Source organism: Neophocaena asiaeorientalis, unplaced genomic scaffold, assembly GCF_003031525.2.
Source record: "Neophocaena asiaeorientalis asiaeorientalis breed wild unplaced genomic scaffold, Neophocaena_asiaeorientalis_V1.1 scaffold69, whole genome shotgun sequence".
NCBI classification, from domain to species: domain Eukaryota; kingdom Metazoa; phylum Chordata; class Mammalia; order Artiodactyla; family Phocoenidae; genus Neophocaena; species Neophocaena asiaeorientalis.
Window position 1 is genome coordinate 5,921,380 of NW_020174373.1, and position 15,863 is coordinate 5,937,242.

General features: G+C 53.5%; 1 protein-coding gene across 1 annotated transcript in view; it reads left to right on the forward strand.

Moving 5' to 3' along the window:
- LOC112407115 (protein Shroom2-like) overlaps positions 1-14,538 on the forward strand; it is a 15,823-nt gene extending 1,285 nt beyond the window's left edge. The window contains exons 2-5 of the mRNA XM_024756291.1: positions 3,456-3,971; positions 5,034-5,205; positions 9,680-9,949; positions 12,421-14,538. Coding sequence (XP_024612059.1) covers positions 3,456-3,971; positions 5,034-5,205; positions 9,680-9,949; positions 12,421-12,687 — 1,225 coding nt within the window. The 3' untranslated portion in view covers positions 12,688-14,538. The remainder of the gene's footprint in view (positions 1-3,455; positions 3,972-5,033; positions 5,206-9,679; positions 9,950-12,420) is intronic.
- Positions 14,539-15,863: the final 1,325 nt, after the last annotated feature.

Sequence of the window (15,863 nt, forward strand, 5' to 3'; positions counted from 1 at the left end):
GTGGAATTGCTGGATCATATGGTAGTTCTTTTTGAGTTTTTGATTTTTTTTTTTTTTTTTTTTTTTTTTTTTTAAACCCTTAAGATAACTTGGCAGAGAGGAAACAGTACTGATAGCGTCCTGGGTCTCCATGCGTGGCATGGCCAAATGCAGCTGCACCTGCGGGCCGGCACTGCTCTGCATCGTTCAGAATGCAGGTGTCACTTAGAGCTCCTTTCTGTTGGCAATGTTGTTCAGCCCTGAAAGGGAGGAGAAGCGATGAAGTAGTTTGTGTGGTTGGTGGAGTGTATTAGTACCGCTGTAGGTAAGGTGACCGGGCCCCTCGAGTCTCGGGAGCTGGTTTGGGCACAGCGGGCTCCACGGCTTTGCTCAAGTGTTTGCTCAGTGCTCATGACGTCTGTAGACTTCAGGAGGTGGGGAGTGGTTTTCATTTTCTCTTGTCCCGAGCGAGTGTGGGTTTTCTCGCCCTGTCTTTTGTGTGAGAGGGATTTCAACAACCAGCGGCAGTGCTTGCTGATGGTACTGAGTGCCGGTGTCTTCAGGCATCCGCTCTGTTCCCATCCGATGTGTCGTTTGGGACAGCGAAGGTTGTCTCGTCCCTCGCCGTGCCAGCCCTCGTAGAGCGCCCGATTCTGGTCAGCGTGCAGAGCTAACTCGGTATGTGTCCCCTCAGGGAGCACAGTGCAGCCGACGGTAGCCACGCCACCCACGAAGCTCCTACCGAGGAAGTGGCTCATAATGTACGGAGTTCGGTGTCCCCGTCCCCAGAGCGGGTGTTACCGGTTAGCGTGGGCCTGAGAGAGTGGCATGCCCTTGACATACACTGCGAACCTGAGGCCGGCGCTCCACACGAGTGCTGGCCGGCTCCATATCCACCATCAACCACCAACGGGCAGCGAGCGCAACGCACTGGCCGGGGCCTCGCAAGCTGCCTGGTGTTTGGGCACAGCTCAGAGACTCTCTTCTTGTCTGCACGTGTGCTGACTGATTTCTTGAGCACCACCCGCCCCGCTCATCTCCCTCCGCGTTCATCTGTCCCTCCCTCCAGTTACCTCTGCTGGGGAACCAGCCAGGGTGCAGAGCAGCTCCTGTGTCCCTGAGACACGCCTTCCCGAATTCAGCAGGCAGGTCCAGAGCCCTCCCTTGTGCCAGGCCGCGGAAGGGATGCAGCGAGGAAGGAAGTGCAGCCTTCCCACCCTGTGGGGAATTTCGGAGTACTCGTTCACTCTGAATAAACATGCATCAACTCCTGTCGTAAAGCCAGGAAGCTTACTATGAAAAAACTTGTAAAATTTTGAGGGTTTTGCTGGTTTACAACAACATGGAGACAATGCCCAGCAGCACAGGCGAGTGAAGATGAGAGATTTCGTTGCTCCCAGCAGTGTTCCTAGGAGATTTCCTGGGGCCGGTTTCTGGGTTTGGGAGCGTGTGTGAGCATGGAGCTTGGGGGGCTGCTTCGGGGTCGTTCGGACAGTCTTGCGGTCACCTCGGGCATCTCGTGGTTGGAGAATCTCCTTGTGGGAGTTGTGGTTTATCAGACCCAGGGTGGCATGTGGGCTGAGGGCTCCCTCGGGACTGGGTGTGTGAGCACAGCGGGTTGGACTGCTTGCTTGGCCCGGGGGCTGGGCCCCTGTGGGTGGCCGGCGGCTCACGTGGACGGAGCCCGCGCTCTGGGAGGAGCCGCTGCACGGAGAGGGGGCCAGCCCCGGCACAGCCCGCATCCTCCATCCCTCCTGGTCCGGCTTACCATGAGGAACGGATGCGGTCTGGCTGCGGTCAGGTCTTGTCCACTGTGTTTTGTCTTCACTTTGAGGTAGAAGTTCATCAGACTTCCTAAATGTGAACGTCTGCTCAGGTTTCAAGAGGAGAGATCATTTGTGCTTAGAGATGACCAGGAAGAGACGCTTTGTTGGAAAGTATAGGACAACCTGTGGAGGATCTGTTTTTGTTTTTACCTCGTGTTTCCTTCACTGGAAATTAAGTTTCCCCACGAATCGGGGCTGGGGGAGATGCAAATACAGGCTGACTTTGAAGTCCCTAACAGGTGTTGAGGGTCTCTACGCATGGAATGCAAGGGATGGAATGAAGAGGGGTTCCTGTTTGTGTGTCCTTGCTTCACTAAGATGCCAGAATTTTCCTTCGGAAGTTCAGCATGTCTGCTGGCACAGAGTGACAGCCTTTAGAAATTCATTCACTAAGAAGGCACGACAGGGACTATATGTGACCACCTAGATTAATAAACAAACACCTCTGCTCTCAGTGGTTTCTGCTGGAGGAGAGAAGAAAATAAAAGTTATTTCATTGTAGCCTGCGTGCCCCACCCTTAGCAACAAGGAAAGAACCGTAATGTGTTGTGTCATGCCCCTTGTGCACCCCAAGATTACGTCCATTCGGGCCATAGAAGTGGTTTTACGCTGAGTTAGGAACAAGTTGGGGTTTGGGTTGTAGGATTTTGGCCTGTCTTTTGCCTTCCCTCCTGGCTACCAGCAGATGGCTCTCTTTCTCCAATTTGTCCTTCAAGGGTATTTGGATTTGTGTCCCAGCGGCCCTGGTCCGGGGAATCCCCCGGCACCAGCCGGCTTTCGGGTGGCCCCTGACGCAGCCCCATTGCCTCAACCAGGCCGTTCCTTTCCGTTTTCTCTTCCCTGTGGCTGCTCGAGGTGCCTCCACCGCTTTCACCGACAAACTTTTTTTTTTTTTTTTTAAAAGGACGCCTGCATGGGTCATTTTCAAGGTAGTGCAGGAGCAGCGTGTCCCATGTTCGCTGCTGGATTCTTCTCTGTCTGGTACGAAATGCCGTGTGGAGGGCAGCTCGAAGTGTGGGGCAGTGGAAGGCAGGTGGGGTGAGACCCAGGGCGCACAAGGGTCCAAGGACGCTTCCAACCGGGACCAGGACCGGGTGGCGCTCAGCAGCTGCTCAGAACACGGCTGCTTTTTCTAGAGGAGTCCTCCGGCCACCGCGAGGACCACGCAGGCAACCCAGCTGTGAGAGACGCTGGCGGACGCACCGACGCTAATTCCGAGAAACACAGAATTCTGGGAAACACGCCTGTCTGTTGCAGGGCTCCCTTGCAAAAGAAAATCTCACTGAGCAGGCTTCTTACCGTTGGCTCTGCCACTGACCTAAAAGCAAATGAGCTGCCCTTCTGTCTGTCAGTAAGCCCACGGATGTGCCTTCAGGCGTGCAGGTGACTGTTGGAAAACGGAAAGACACCTACACGCCCAGGAGGCTTAGGAGATCAAGGTAGGGGTGGCAGGCACTCCTCAACCTGGTCTCCCCATCCTGGGACGTGTGACCATGAAGGCTTCTCCCCTGGGGCCGCTGCAGGCCTTTGAGTCAGTCTTCCCAGGCTGTAAGGGGATGCGGAAACCAGCCGATTTCTCATCCAATGTCTAATTCTGGTCTGTGCCTGGGCGTACAGTGGGTCTGTAACAGACGGCCCTTCTCTTTGCAGAATCGAGCGGGTGATGGACAACACCACGGTGAAGATGGTGCCCGTCAAGATCGTGCACTCGGAAAGCCAGCCCGAGAAGGAGAGCCGCCAGGGCCTGGCCCGCGTCCCGGAGCCACCCGTGCTGCCCAGCGGGCTCGAGCGGGACCACATCAAGACGCTTAGCACGTCCGAGCAGTCCTACTCCCGCTTCTGCCTGTACAGCCGCCAGGGCGCCGAGCCCCAGCCCCCTGGCACCCCGGTGCCCACGGCCAAGGACAGCCGGGCCTCCACGCCCACGCTCAGCTACGTGAAGGCCAAAGAGAGGACTGCCGAAGACCTCAAGTCGGAGGAGCTGGCCCGCGAGATCGCGGGCAAGGATAAGTCCCTGGCGGATATCCTGGACCCCAGCGTGAAGATCAAAACCACCATGGACCTTATGGAGGGCATCTTCCCCAAAGACGAGCACCTCTTGGAAGAAGCTCAGCAGCGGAGGAAGCTGCTCCCCAAAATCCCCTCTCCCAGAACCACGGAGGAGAAGTGAGTAGACGCCGCCCTGGGTTCTGCCCCCTGGCTGGATGTGGTTTTGCCCGGTGCCTCTTAGGCTTACAAGGGCAAGGGAGTGTATCTGTTTGTTTTCGTGACTGCTCTTTGGGGACAGATTTCCATAAGTGCTTATTAGCACTCTGGGGCTCTTTTGTCACCCTCCCAAAATTAAAAGCCCATTCTGGGGATGATGACGTCAGGTCCTGGCAAAGATGTGAAAATACACGTTTCCGGAGATGCCCACGGGGCTTCTTCTCACGAGGCGGTGTTGTCTCCCGCCACGGGACAGTTGGCACTGTCGGGATACACTTTCGGTTGTCACCACTGGGAGAGGTGCCCCCGGCATCCAGTGGGTGGAGACCAGGGATGCTGCTTGCTGCTCTACAATGCACGGGACGGCCCCCCATCAAAGAATGGTCCGGCCCCAAGTGTCACTAGTACAGAAGTTGAGAAACTTGTCACAAGAGGAGTGAAAGTTGAGACTACTTCTTAGTATGTGTGTTTATGAAAGAGGCTTTCTGTTGTTGCTTATTTGAGGGCGTGAACTTGCTGCAATAGGTTTCGTAAAGAGCGCTTTCCAGCCCCTGTCCTTCAGTCACCTGCCCACAAAGGTGTATCTGCTCACCTCTCTCCCGTTTCTGTACATGGTCTCCATAAGCATCGTTGACTGATGGTAGGCGGGAGTACCAGGCAGACAGGAAGTCAGGCCGTAACAAGAGGCAGCAAATGCGGCTGCTGGTAGAAAGGTGCCCGGTGACCTTGGGCGTGCGGCCACGCCTACGGATAGCGGCAGACCTCTCCCCGTAGACCTCGGGCTCCCGGCGGATACCACTGTACTCTCCTCCCTCCGGGGCGCGCCTTCGAGCACCACTTGGCGGGGTGTTTTAGTTCTGACCTCACAACCTACTCCTTCCCCACTCCTGCTGTCTCATCTCTCTAGCTGGTGCCTTTCCGTTAGCACCACCATTTGCCGGTCACAGCCCAGGCTGTGGGACTCGCGGGCACGTCTGTGTGTACGCTCAGAGCTAACGGGTGTTCTGACGTTTTGTTACCCAGGAAGGAGGAGCTGAGTGTGCCGGCGGCCGTGTCCCTGGCCACCACCTCCACCTACTACAGCACCTCGGCCCCCAAGGCGGAGCTCCTGATCAAGATGAAAGACCTGCAGGACCAGCAAGAAGCCGAAGAGGATTCAGGGAGTGACGCCGACCACGACCTGTCGGTGAAGAAGGTAGGGGAGCTGCAATTCCAAACGAGAACGCACCGGCTGGCTGGCTGGCAGGCAGGCAGGCCGGCTGGGGGCGGCACCCGGCTCCACCCCGACCCTGGGCCCTGCGCCGAGTGCCGTTGGTGTTGGGCTTCTATGTGGGACGCTGACATTTGGGCCTGTGTATTAAGCCCTTTGTGGGTGAGTCTTCTGTTCTAAAATTGGGCCTCTCTGCCAGGGTCTCTTTGCCATCTCTTTGTAATGAGATCCAGTGTCAAATTAGCTAGGTGGCCACCACCAGTCTCTCTCATTTTAAGGTCAACTGATATGTCTCTTCTACCCCAGTTAAATCCAGAGGGCTTAATTGTATGACCTTCCGCAAGGCACATGTCCTCTTTGACTCTCCGTTTTCAAGTATCTGTGATCTGATGATGTTACTTAAATTCAACAGTATATTGTGAAGTGCGTTGTTAACCAAAAAGCATCATCTGTTCAACTCCAAAAACTCACCCAGGCGCTTGGGGATACAGCAGTAGACAAAACAGACTGGAGTCAGTCCTTATTTCCCTGAAGGCACTTGTGTGCTCACAGAGGAGATGGATAGCCAACATAAAAGCAAATACAAAAAAACAAACAGGGCCCCGTGGGCCAATCCCTGCCCCCCACCTGCTCTTGTAAATACAGCTTTATTGCAACACGGCCACACTCATTCATTTACATATGGTCTCTGGTAGCTTTCACGCTACTCCAGCAGCGTTGAGTAGTTGCAACAGTGGCTATGTGGCCCCTGAAGTCTAAAATATTTACTGTTTGGCCGTTTATAGAAAAAGTTTGCCAACCCTTAATGGAGTAGGTCGGGTGGTCAGAAAACTAAAACAGCGTGAAGGAATAGAGAGAGGTAAAGGAGTATGATTGTAGAGAAGGCTCTGATGAGCGGATGATCAGAGACCTGGAGTGGTGTGAGCGAATGTCTGGTTGATCTGGGGAGGGTCTGGGGGAGTGGGGTTTGGGCAGCAAGTGCAAAGGCCCTGGGGTGGGAGTTTTGTGACACGTTGGGGAAGCAGCAGCGACCAATAGCTGCAGCTGTGTGGACAAGGAAGGGGGAGGATTAGAGAGGAGGTCAAAGGTGAAATAGCGTGTAACCATGAGGTCACGGTAGGGACAAAATTATTACTCTCAGTGCCAATGTCTTCACTACTGTATGAGCTTCAAATCTTCATGGCATGTCAACGGGCCAGACTTGTGACATTTAGGTGTGATTACCTGTTTTTTTTTTAGGAAGGATTTAGCATAAAGGGAGAAAGGAATTGCCCAAGGCAGTCAGTTTCAGAGGATAGCATGTGCTGTTGGTTTATTCCAGGGGCTTTGCATGCACCAGGAGAAAAAAAGGAGGGAACCAGCATTTGGTGCATGTTTCCGTACACTTAGCATCTCGGAAGGGGCTTTCATAAAAAATACCAATTTGTTTTGACAAGACCCTTGCAAAGGATAATGTTTAATACCTCCTCGTATTGCTAGTTGTTTAAAAAATGCCATTGATGGGTTTCAAATATGATAGACAAACCCATTCCAGAAGAAATACCCTGACCCTTGTGTAAGAGAAAGTGACTTTCAATTTAGGAAGTGATAGCCTTTTTTTAATTTAAAAAGGAAATGAAAACTAAGAGTTTTGGTCCTGGGATTTTAGAGGCCCTGTGTCTGGCACAGGGCACCATTTGCTTTCTTCTGGTTGTGTTTTCCACGTTCTTAAAAATAATGAATTAAAAAAAAACAAAGTTGTTATTCTCATACACCTAGAAAAAACATCCAGTTTGGACAGTTTTAATTCCATCCACACCCTAGATGCAAAGAACTATGTTCTTTATACTATGCCTTTGTTTCTCATGATGTACTGAATTTGGGAAGCAGCAGCCTTGGTACCGCTCCTTTCATCTGTCTGGGGCCTCTTCCGATTTCTTTGGGGGCACGAGGTGCCAGGCACTGCCTCCCCATAGATGGCGGCTTTGGGATTAACATGAGTCACTGTGAGCTTGCCCCCTGCCCATCACCCCACCAGGATTAAATTCCTAAGCCAGCTGACGTTTTTGGTTCAGTAAGCGTATGTCGGGCACTTGCACCCCAAGCAGGAAATGCTTTAAGCGCTGGCTCAGCGCTGTCGCCGACCCAGTAGTCCTGTTCTCTTGGCTGTGCTGCCTCTGCTGCCTTTCCAGTGCCCTCATATCTACGGTGTCACGCGCTTACAAAGTGTGCACGGGACGAGGAGAAGGGAGGGCCGTGCAGGTGCGCTTGGGCGGACTTGATGGCTCGCTTGATAGGAAAAATGCTGCATGGAGACCCTCTTTCGAAGCATCGTCCTGAGACACAGATCACCCGTATCAGGCGTACGAAGTGTAGGGTGCCTCCAGTGCTTCAGCGGGTCTCCCGAGGTGGGTTTTTTTTTTTTTTTTCTCCTGCCCGAATAGTCCCTGGGATGGGGCAGTGTCTACCGAATGGTCGCGGTGAGCTCGGAGCAGCCTCTCAGGCACACTTGCCGTCTTGCCGGCAGCAGCTGTGGACAGGCACCTACTGCATGCCAAGCAGCGGGCTAAGCCTCCGGGGATTTCACCCATCTTCATGTTAGCCCTGGAGGTCGGGGCAACTGCTCCCTGCTCAGCTCTGGACACCATCCTGGAGGGTTTCACGAGACTGAGCCTTCCGTTGTACATAAAATAGTGTTACTCACTGTGGAGCAACAGACTTGAGTTTAAAAATCCTAATCGGACTTAACATTCCAACTAATTGTTTAATCCTCATTTTGGTGCGGGCAACAGAGCTCTGCCTCCGTTTTCATCACTCCAGCCTCGGGCTAGCACAGGGATGCGTTGGCCTCCTAAACCCCACGTAACCTGCCGTGTCCGTCAACACGACGTTGGCGGACTTGTACAGGGCGGGTGGCAGCAGGGTTCCGAAAAGGACAACGGGTGACTTTGCTTCTCGCCGTTGGCCCTTCACCGTGTCAGGGCGGGCTGCCGGTTGGCATCTGCCATGCGTGGGTTTAACAGCAGAAGCACGTCCGTAGTCATGGGAACAGGGTTTTTCTGGGAAGGCTTCCCTGCTGGACCCCTTCTGAGCGGTCCTTGTAATTTTTCTCAAATGTGATGACCCACGAGACAGATAATCTGCTTTCTCTGCCCCTCAACTCGGACCACATGGTGCCGCGATGGCGACCGATGAAAAGGTCTTTGTACGTGTCATTTCAAGAGCTGGTGGGAGGGGGGAATGGGGAGCTCGTATTGAATGGTCAGTTTCCGTTTTGGAGGGTGGAGATGGGTGGCGGTGCTAGCCGCCCAGCACCGTGCGTGTGCCTTAATGCCACAGAACAGCACACGAGAAGAGAGGCAGGACGGTGAGCGTGGCAGCACGTGTATTGCCTGACGTTTAAAGAAGTCATTTATTTACATTTTGGTCAGAACAGCACACGAGAAGAGAGGCAGGACGGTGAACGTGGCAGCACGTGTATTGCCTGACGTTTAAAGAAGTCATTTATTTACATTTTGGTCAGATGGAGATCAGTACTTTATTATTCTGAAAGACTTGCCTAGTTCATTGACATCCTTCATTTCTCTTAATTTTTATTGCTAATTCTACATGGAAAACACGTTTTACTCACGGAGTTCAGTACCAGGTGTTCAGTACCAGACTCAATAACTTGTGTGCATGTAAGTCTTCCAATTGGGAACTGCCAAAGAAGGAAGCGCAGGGACTTCCCCGGTGGTCCAGGGGTGAGGACTCGGCGCTTTCACTGCTGAGGGCGTGGGTGTGATCCCTGGTCGGGGAACTAAGCTCCCACAAGCCGCACAGCGCGGCCAGAAAAAACAAAAACAAAAAACAAAGAAGGAAGCACAGGGTATCACAGAGGCCCGGAGAATCCTTGCAAACATACAGGCCGAAACGAGGTTTACCGTGAGTAGCCCCAGGGGTCCCACTCCTGCATAGTCTGATAGGACAGTCACAGAGTGAGAATAGGTTTGTTCTGTTCCGTTTCTAAATCAAACACCAATGATTGAACAGGAAGGCCTTATCCTTCCCCTAGTCTTAAACATCCCCAGTTAGTTATATTTATTTTTGGCTGCGTTGGGTCTTCGTTGCTGCGGGCTTCTCATTGCAGTGGCTTCTCGTTGTGGAGCACGGGCTCTAGGCGCGCGGGCCTCAGTAGTTGCAGCACGTGGGCTTCAGTAGTTGTGGCTCGCGGGCTCTAGAGCACAGGCTCAGTAGTTGTGGCACACGGGCTTAGCTGCTCCGCGGCATGTGGGATCTTCCCGGACCAGGGCTCGAACCCGTGCCCCCTGCTTTGGTAGGCGGATTCCCAACCACTGCGCCACCAGGGAAGTCCCCCTGTTACTTACTGATGCCAGCCAAGCCGCTGCCCGGCTGAGCTGAGTTGCCCGCAGATCCGGGATGTGTGAGGGGGTGCCGCAAGGCAGCCCTGACCGCGTCCCCTGCCCTGTGCCCACAGCAGGAGCTCATCGAGAGCATCGGTCGCAAGCTGCAGGTGCTGCGGCAGGCGCGGCAGAGCCTGCGGGAGGACATGCAGGCCAACAGCGCGCTGGGCGATGAGGTGGAGGCCCTGGCCAAGGCCGTCTGCAAGCCCAACGAGTTCGACAAGTTCCGCATGTTCATCGGGGACCTGGACAAGGTGGTGAACCTCCTGCTGTCGCTGTCCGGCCGCCTGGCCCGCGTGGAAAACGCCCTCAACAATCTGGACGACGGCACTGCTCCTGGCGATCGGGTAACTATGGCCAGGGCTGACCTGGGATGGGGGGGTGTGGCTTTCCTGTGGGGGGTGGAGCAGACCACCGGGAAGCCTCGTTCAGCCGCCGCGGCCACCTGTACGCCTCGTAGCGCAAGACGCCGTTGAACGCCCAGGGCGTGCTTGCTCCGTCCTTGTAGCGGGAGGGGGGAAGGAGGCATGGCGCGCGTCCGCAGGTACGTTGGTAAGTGGAGCTTCCCCACTGCCTGACGAGTCCTCGGCACCCACTGACAGTGGCGTTTTATGGTGACTTGGTTGCTGGGACTTCACAAGAGGGCCGGCAGGGTCTGCTTTCCTCCTCCCTTCACAGCAGTGCAACTTGGGACATTTCTTAGTGGGTCTGCGTGTCTGCTCTTTGCACATGCAAGACACCATCTACCTTACAGGCTTTACTACTTCGTAGGTCAGGTAGCAGGAGCACATCTAGTTTGCTTCTTTGCACATAATAGGCCTTCAAAATGATCATCTTCTTCATTAATAAGGCACCTTAACTTCTCTACAAGGGGAGCAGAAAAGGCACCCCTCCCCCTGGACTCCAGGTGAGCGTGGTTTCAGGTTACACAGAAAGATCTTACAAAGCGCGTGGCTTTGAGCCCGTGATCTTTTGTGCTTAGCCAAGTCGTTAGTGACTATCAATCACAGAACGTATTGCATAAGGGGCATAAGGGTCGAAAAAGTAACTGGGGCTTTGGACCCCGATCCCCTTGGGTTACACTCGCTTTCCATTTTGCTGCTCATGCCATCTTTGCCAAGTTTATCTGAAAGAACTTAGGGAAATAACATGAATGGGAAAGAGACTGACTTGTAATGGAAATAGTAAACTCTCAAGTATCGGTTTAAATGAAAAATAGTATTGTCTTTGCAGCTCAGCTCATCCGTATCTCCCTTTGCTTGGAACTGACAAAGCCTTATTTAGAATTGGAGGAAGTAGAAGCAATCACGCACTGGGGACCATGCCCGTGGTCCTCCTGGGGACCTGGCTGCATAGCTCTCAACTGCATCCCTAGGGGGTCCGTGGTAGGGAGGAGAAGCAGACAGGCTCTCTCCCCCTTGGCTGTGTGTGGTTGATGCAGCGTCACCTTCGTGGACCCAAAAGGAGTGCTCGGTTGCCGCGTCCAGGTGCAGCACAGTGGGCTAGCCTCCCTTGTGGCCGGTGCTGGGTGAAAACCTCCGTGTCAGGCAGCCAGGGCTTGGGAAAGTTGCGGTTTGCAGAGACAGGCACGCTAACAAGTGGAAAGATGTGGCCTCAGGCTGTAGGCGGCTTCCCCTGTCTTCCCAGGTAGAAAATGAGCACGTGGGCAGATGCAGACACGTGAATCTCTCCCTCCCATCAGCAGCTTCTAGTTGCCAGGGAGCCCAACTGACCTTAGTGGCCCGAACCGCATTTATTCCATCAGTTGAGGTCTGTTTCCCTTTCGGGTGGCATTAATTGGCCTTATACCTTGCCTCTTGCCGTGAAAATACACCTGAAGCTCAAGATGTCCCCCGGAACAGGTGACCCCGAAAGGTTGTGCAGTCAGGGGCGCTTCCCGGAAGCCTCACCCCAGGGGCAGTTTCTGCTGTCCGCCTCCGTTTAATAGCAGCTCACCTTTTCTGAGCTCTTTCTGTGGATCAGCGCTCTGTGGAGTGCTCCCGCACCCTGGATGCTCGCGCGTGGCCGTGGGTAGAATGTCCAAGCTGCAAAGTGGCCCTGCTGGTGTCAGAAACTCGCACCGAGGACAGGGCGTCCGTGGCTTCTGCCAGTCGGCACTTGCAGACATCTACCGCGTTCACCTCTCCCCCCCTGTTTTCATTAGAGAGGGCGGGGGAAGTGGGGGCGCGCCCTGTGGGCAGACAGCGACTGTGAGAGCTGCGTTCTGGAAACGGGGGCGTCTGTGTGACCCAGGGCGGGACCCTCGGAAGGAGAGAGGGCACCTCCCCGACAGGCGCGGTCTCTCCCCGCCGCCCCCTCTCATGGCCTCTGCTACAGCTTTGCTCCCGGGCTGCAGCTCCGTCTGCCGCAAGGGTCTAGCAGTCCTGCCCTGGAATCTCTTTAGAACCCGCACCTTGTGTCCGTTTGGCCACAGTATTGGCAGGGAAAGGCCTTGGATGCACACCGGCTGCCTCAGCCCTTTGCTCTTTCTGAGCATCTCCCGGTCCTGGAGCATTTCGTGCCTGCATGGCTCCCGTGTTCCTCACGGCCTTTCACGAAGACAGGAGCAAGTGGAGGTGGCAGTGGCCCAAGAGCACCAACGGGGGAGCTGGCGCTGGGGCCTCCGCTCTGCGAGGTGCCTCCTGCCCACGCCCCAGGTGCTTCTGCGCGGGTCCCTAGCTCGGGTGGCGTCAGGGTCTCCACTGGACCAGCCCCCAAAAGAGCTGCCGGGTGTGTTGGAGGCGTTGGCCGGACACGGCCCCCCCCCCCACCGCCATTGCCTGGTCCCCAGCAGCCTCGTCTCTCTCTGTCTCTCCAGCAATCCCTGCTCGAGAAGCAGCGGGTCCTGATCCAGCAGCACGAGGACGCCAAGGAATTGAAGGAGAACCTGGACCGCCGGGAGGGCATCGTGTCTGACATCCTGGCCAGCTACCTCAGCCAGGACAGCCTGGCCGACTACGCGCACTTCGTGAGGATGAAGTCGGCCCTCCTCATCGAGCAGCGCGAGCTGGAGGACAAGATCCACCTGGGCGAAGAGCAGCTCAAGTGCCTGCTGGACAGCCTTCCGCCCGACAGGGGCAAGTGAGGGGCGGGCCGCCCGACACCTCCCTGGCAGGGCACGCAAGAGGAGGCAGATGAAAACCGCAGCCTGGACTTAGGTCCTGGAGAGAGAATCCCTCCCAGAACCAAAGGGCCGTTAGAAAAGCAATAATTTCCGTGGGTGCGTTTGGGATGATTGCTTGAATGTCTTAGTTCCCCTCTTGAATGCTGAGCAGAGTGGCTCCCCATCACCCTTGGCCTGGAAGCAACCCCACGTGGCGCCCAGTGAACGGTGAGTTCCCGAGTACGGACTGGGCTCTGGTCCCGAGGTGCACGCACGTGGTCCTGGCCAGCTCGGGTCTGCCCTTCCGTCTTCCTATGCTGCACCCCTTCCTCCTCTCAGGAGGCAATGAGCGCGTGCCGGGCAAAGCCCAGCACACGACCTCTCTGGTGGGTCACGGGAGGTGGCGGCTGCCGGCTTCTCCTGTTGGCCCAGAAGTGTTGAGCGTTCGCTGTGTCTGTCATAAAAGAATGATCATGATACTTTAGTAACACTCTACAAAGGTGAATGGTTTTCCATGTGGTTAAAAACCAACTGTGAAAAGAAGAGCTTACATGTTGGGTTCACTCATTCTAAAATTGCCACTTAAATAGCGTTCGCGCTTTAAAACACACGCAAAGCAGACACACGGTTTTAGGACTTCTCGGCCGACGTCACGGTTCAAATGGTATTTTCCTGCAAAGAGAAATTACTTGGCTAAAAGTGTGTCCAGTAGTAATGTGCTTGCTAGGTGTTTTTTTGCTTAAGGCCGACGAGATATTTCTTAACTTACTTTTTCCCCAGAACATTTATTTTGTGTGTGTATGATCCTTAATGACAATTGGCAATTTCTCTCTTTTTGCCTCTATTTGTTACCGTGCCGTAAGGGCCACACACCGTTTAAGAACCGTTGCTCTGGTTTCTCAGAGGTCCCGGTGGACCACAGAACTCCTAGACCCAATCTTTTTCTGCCACACAGTGTACAGCTCCTGTACCCTTTTTTAGTGGTTGAAATTGTGAGATGGTAAAGAGTCTATTTACTAAAGAAAACTGTCAAGCTGTCACTTTCCACTGGACAGATCACAGGCTAGGAGAAAATAACTTGCAAATCATGTATGTGACAAACCGTTTGTATCCAGAATGTATAAGAACGCTCAAACTTAACAGTAAGAAAACAAACAGCCCGATTAAAACGTGGGCAAAAGACTGAAATAGACACTTCACCAAAGAGGATATGTGCATGGCGAGTAAGCACGTGAATCGATGTTTTAGCCACCAGTGGCGTGGTTCTCACGTACTTATTTTTAATCTGATCACTGTGGAGCGGTGAGTTTCGTCACATAGCTCATCTGTTGAAATGTGTGGTTAATGGCGGGAGAAGCTCTAGAATAACTTCACGTCGAGGTGATGTGCGGACTTTGGTTTGGTCTGTGAGATTGTTTTACTCCTTATTCCTCTTACTCCTATAAAAAGTTTTCCAGCGGCGGGGGGAGATGTCCCTCTGTCAGCAGTGGCCGCTGCTTTACCAAACACAGATGCACACAAATGTCTTAAAGGACACTAACTAGTCCACGCTTCGCCAGCCAGAGGGGAGACTGGACTCCCGGGCTGCCGCAGTGACCTCCGTGCACCCATAGGGGAGGCCGACCTGGCAGGCGTCAGTGATGCTGGCAAAATAAACACTCCTTTGGCAGCCCACCGACGCCAAAGAGAATGCCTTTTCAACAGTTTTTACTCTTATTCAATTAAGCTATTCCTGACTTGAAAAATCCGTCTTCTGCCAACGAAGTGTCCTTGCCACGTGGCGTGGGTCACTTGCTGTGAAAACTGATCACGTCAGGAAAGGTAAAGCTGGCTGTCTATTCGGGGAGACAACCACGGTGATTTCAGTGTGTTTTGAATTGTCACAAAGCTTTTACCTGTGATTCTTTCCCTTCAAATACAGTATTGTGATCATTTTGATGATATGTCTGTAAAATGTGAAAATAGAATTTGTGTCTGTATTCAGCTTTTTGGTGTCTTTTGAGAACTTTCTCTTCTACATAGCAATATATAGTGCTCTACTGTCCTTTTAACGAAGCACATAGAATCACAACATTCCCGTTTGCCTCTTAAATGTCTGGTTAGTGGGGACCCACAGATTGCAGTGAGTCAATGTACATAACTTTGTATATAGTTACGTTATTGCATATAGACAATCTGGTGCTAATGTTTTGCCCTTGGCATTCTTCGGTGGTGGCTGATAGCTCACTCTCGGTCATAGCTCAGCTGTGGAATGTTCTGTACAGCGAGATTCCAGTCAGGGGCGTCGCGCCTTTGGCTTCTCTCCTGCAGTCCACTCTGGAAGATGCGTACAGATTTCATGCTCAATACTTTCACTTACGTCTCAACAGATCATTCTGCTTGACGTTCACAAAATAAATGGTGTCCTTCAGTGAACCGAGCATGTCTTTGATTTACATCTTTTTTTTTAAAGAATTGCAATAGCCTTACATTAGATTCTTCAACCATTGATAAATGGTGGGATTAATTCTATGTATGTATGTATGTGACTATTTCTGCCAGTCTAGTAAAGGGCAGTCAATTTGCAGTCAGGAAAATGTCACGGACACAGGTTGTATAAGTCAGTGCCTGCCACAGCAGTGCTGTGTAACAAGCACTATAAAATCTCAGCAGGGTCCAGTGAGACGTATTCCGTTAGCTCATGAAATTGTAGATCAGGCTCTGCTCCACGTGCCTGTCACCTTCCTCCCGGCGCCAGGACTTTGGCCTGGGCGGGTCCGTGGCAGACGCATAAGAGAACAAGCCCAGTCCCAGCGGTGCTTTTCCTGACGCATAAGAGAACAAGCCCAGTCCCAGCGGTGCTTTTCCTGACGCGTAAGAGAACAAGCCCAGTCCCAGCGGTGCTCTTCCTGACGCGTCAGAGAACAAGCCCAGTCCCAGCGGTGCTTTTCCTGACGCGTCAGAGAACAAGCCCAGTCCCAGCGGTGCTTTTCCTGACGCATAAGAGAACAAGCCCAGTCCCAGCGGTGCTTTTCCTGACGCGTCAGAGAACAAGCCCAGTCCCAGCGGTGCTCTTCCTGGCTCTGCTTGCAGTGCACCTGCTAACCTTCCGTTGCCAAAGCAAGTGCCACAGCCAAACCCGAAGTCAGAGGGTGTGGCATGTGCTCTACCCCTTCAGT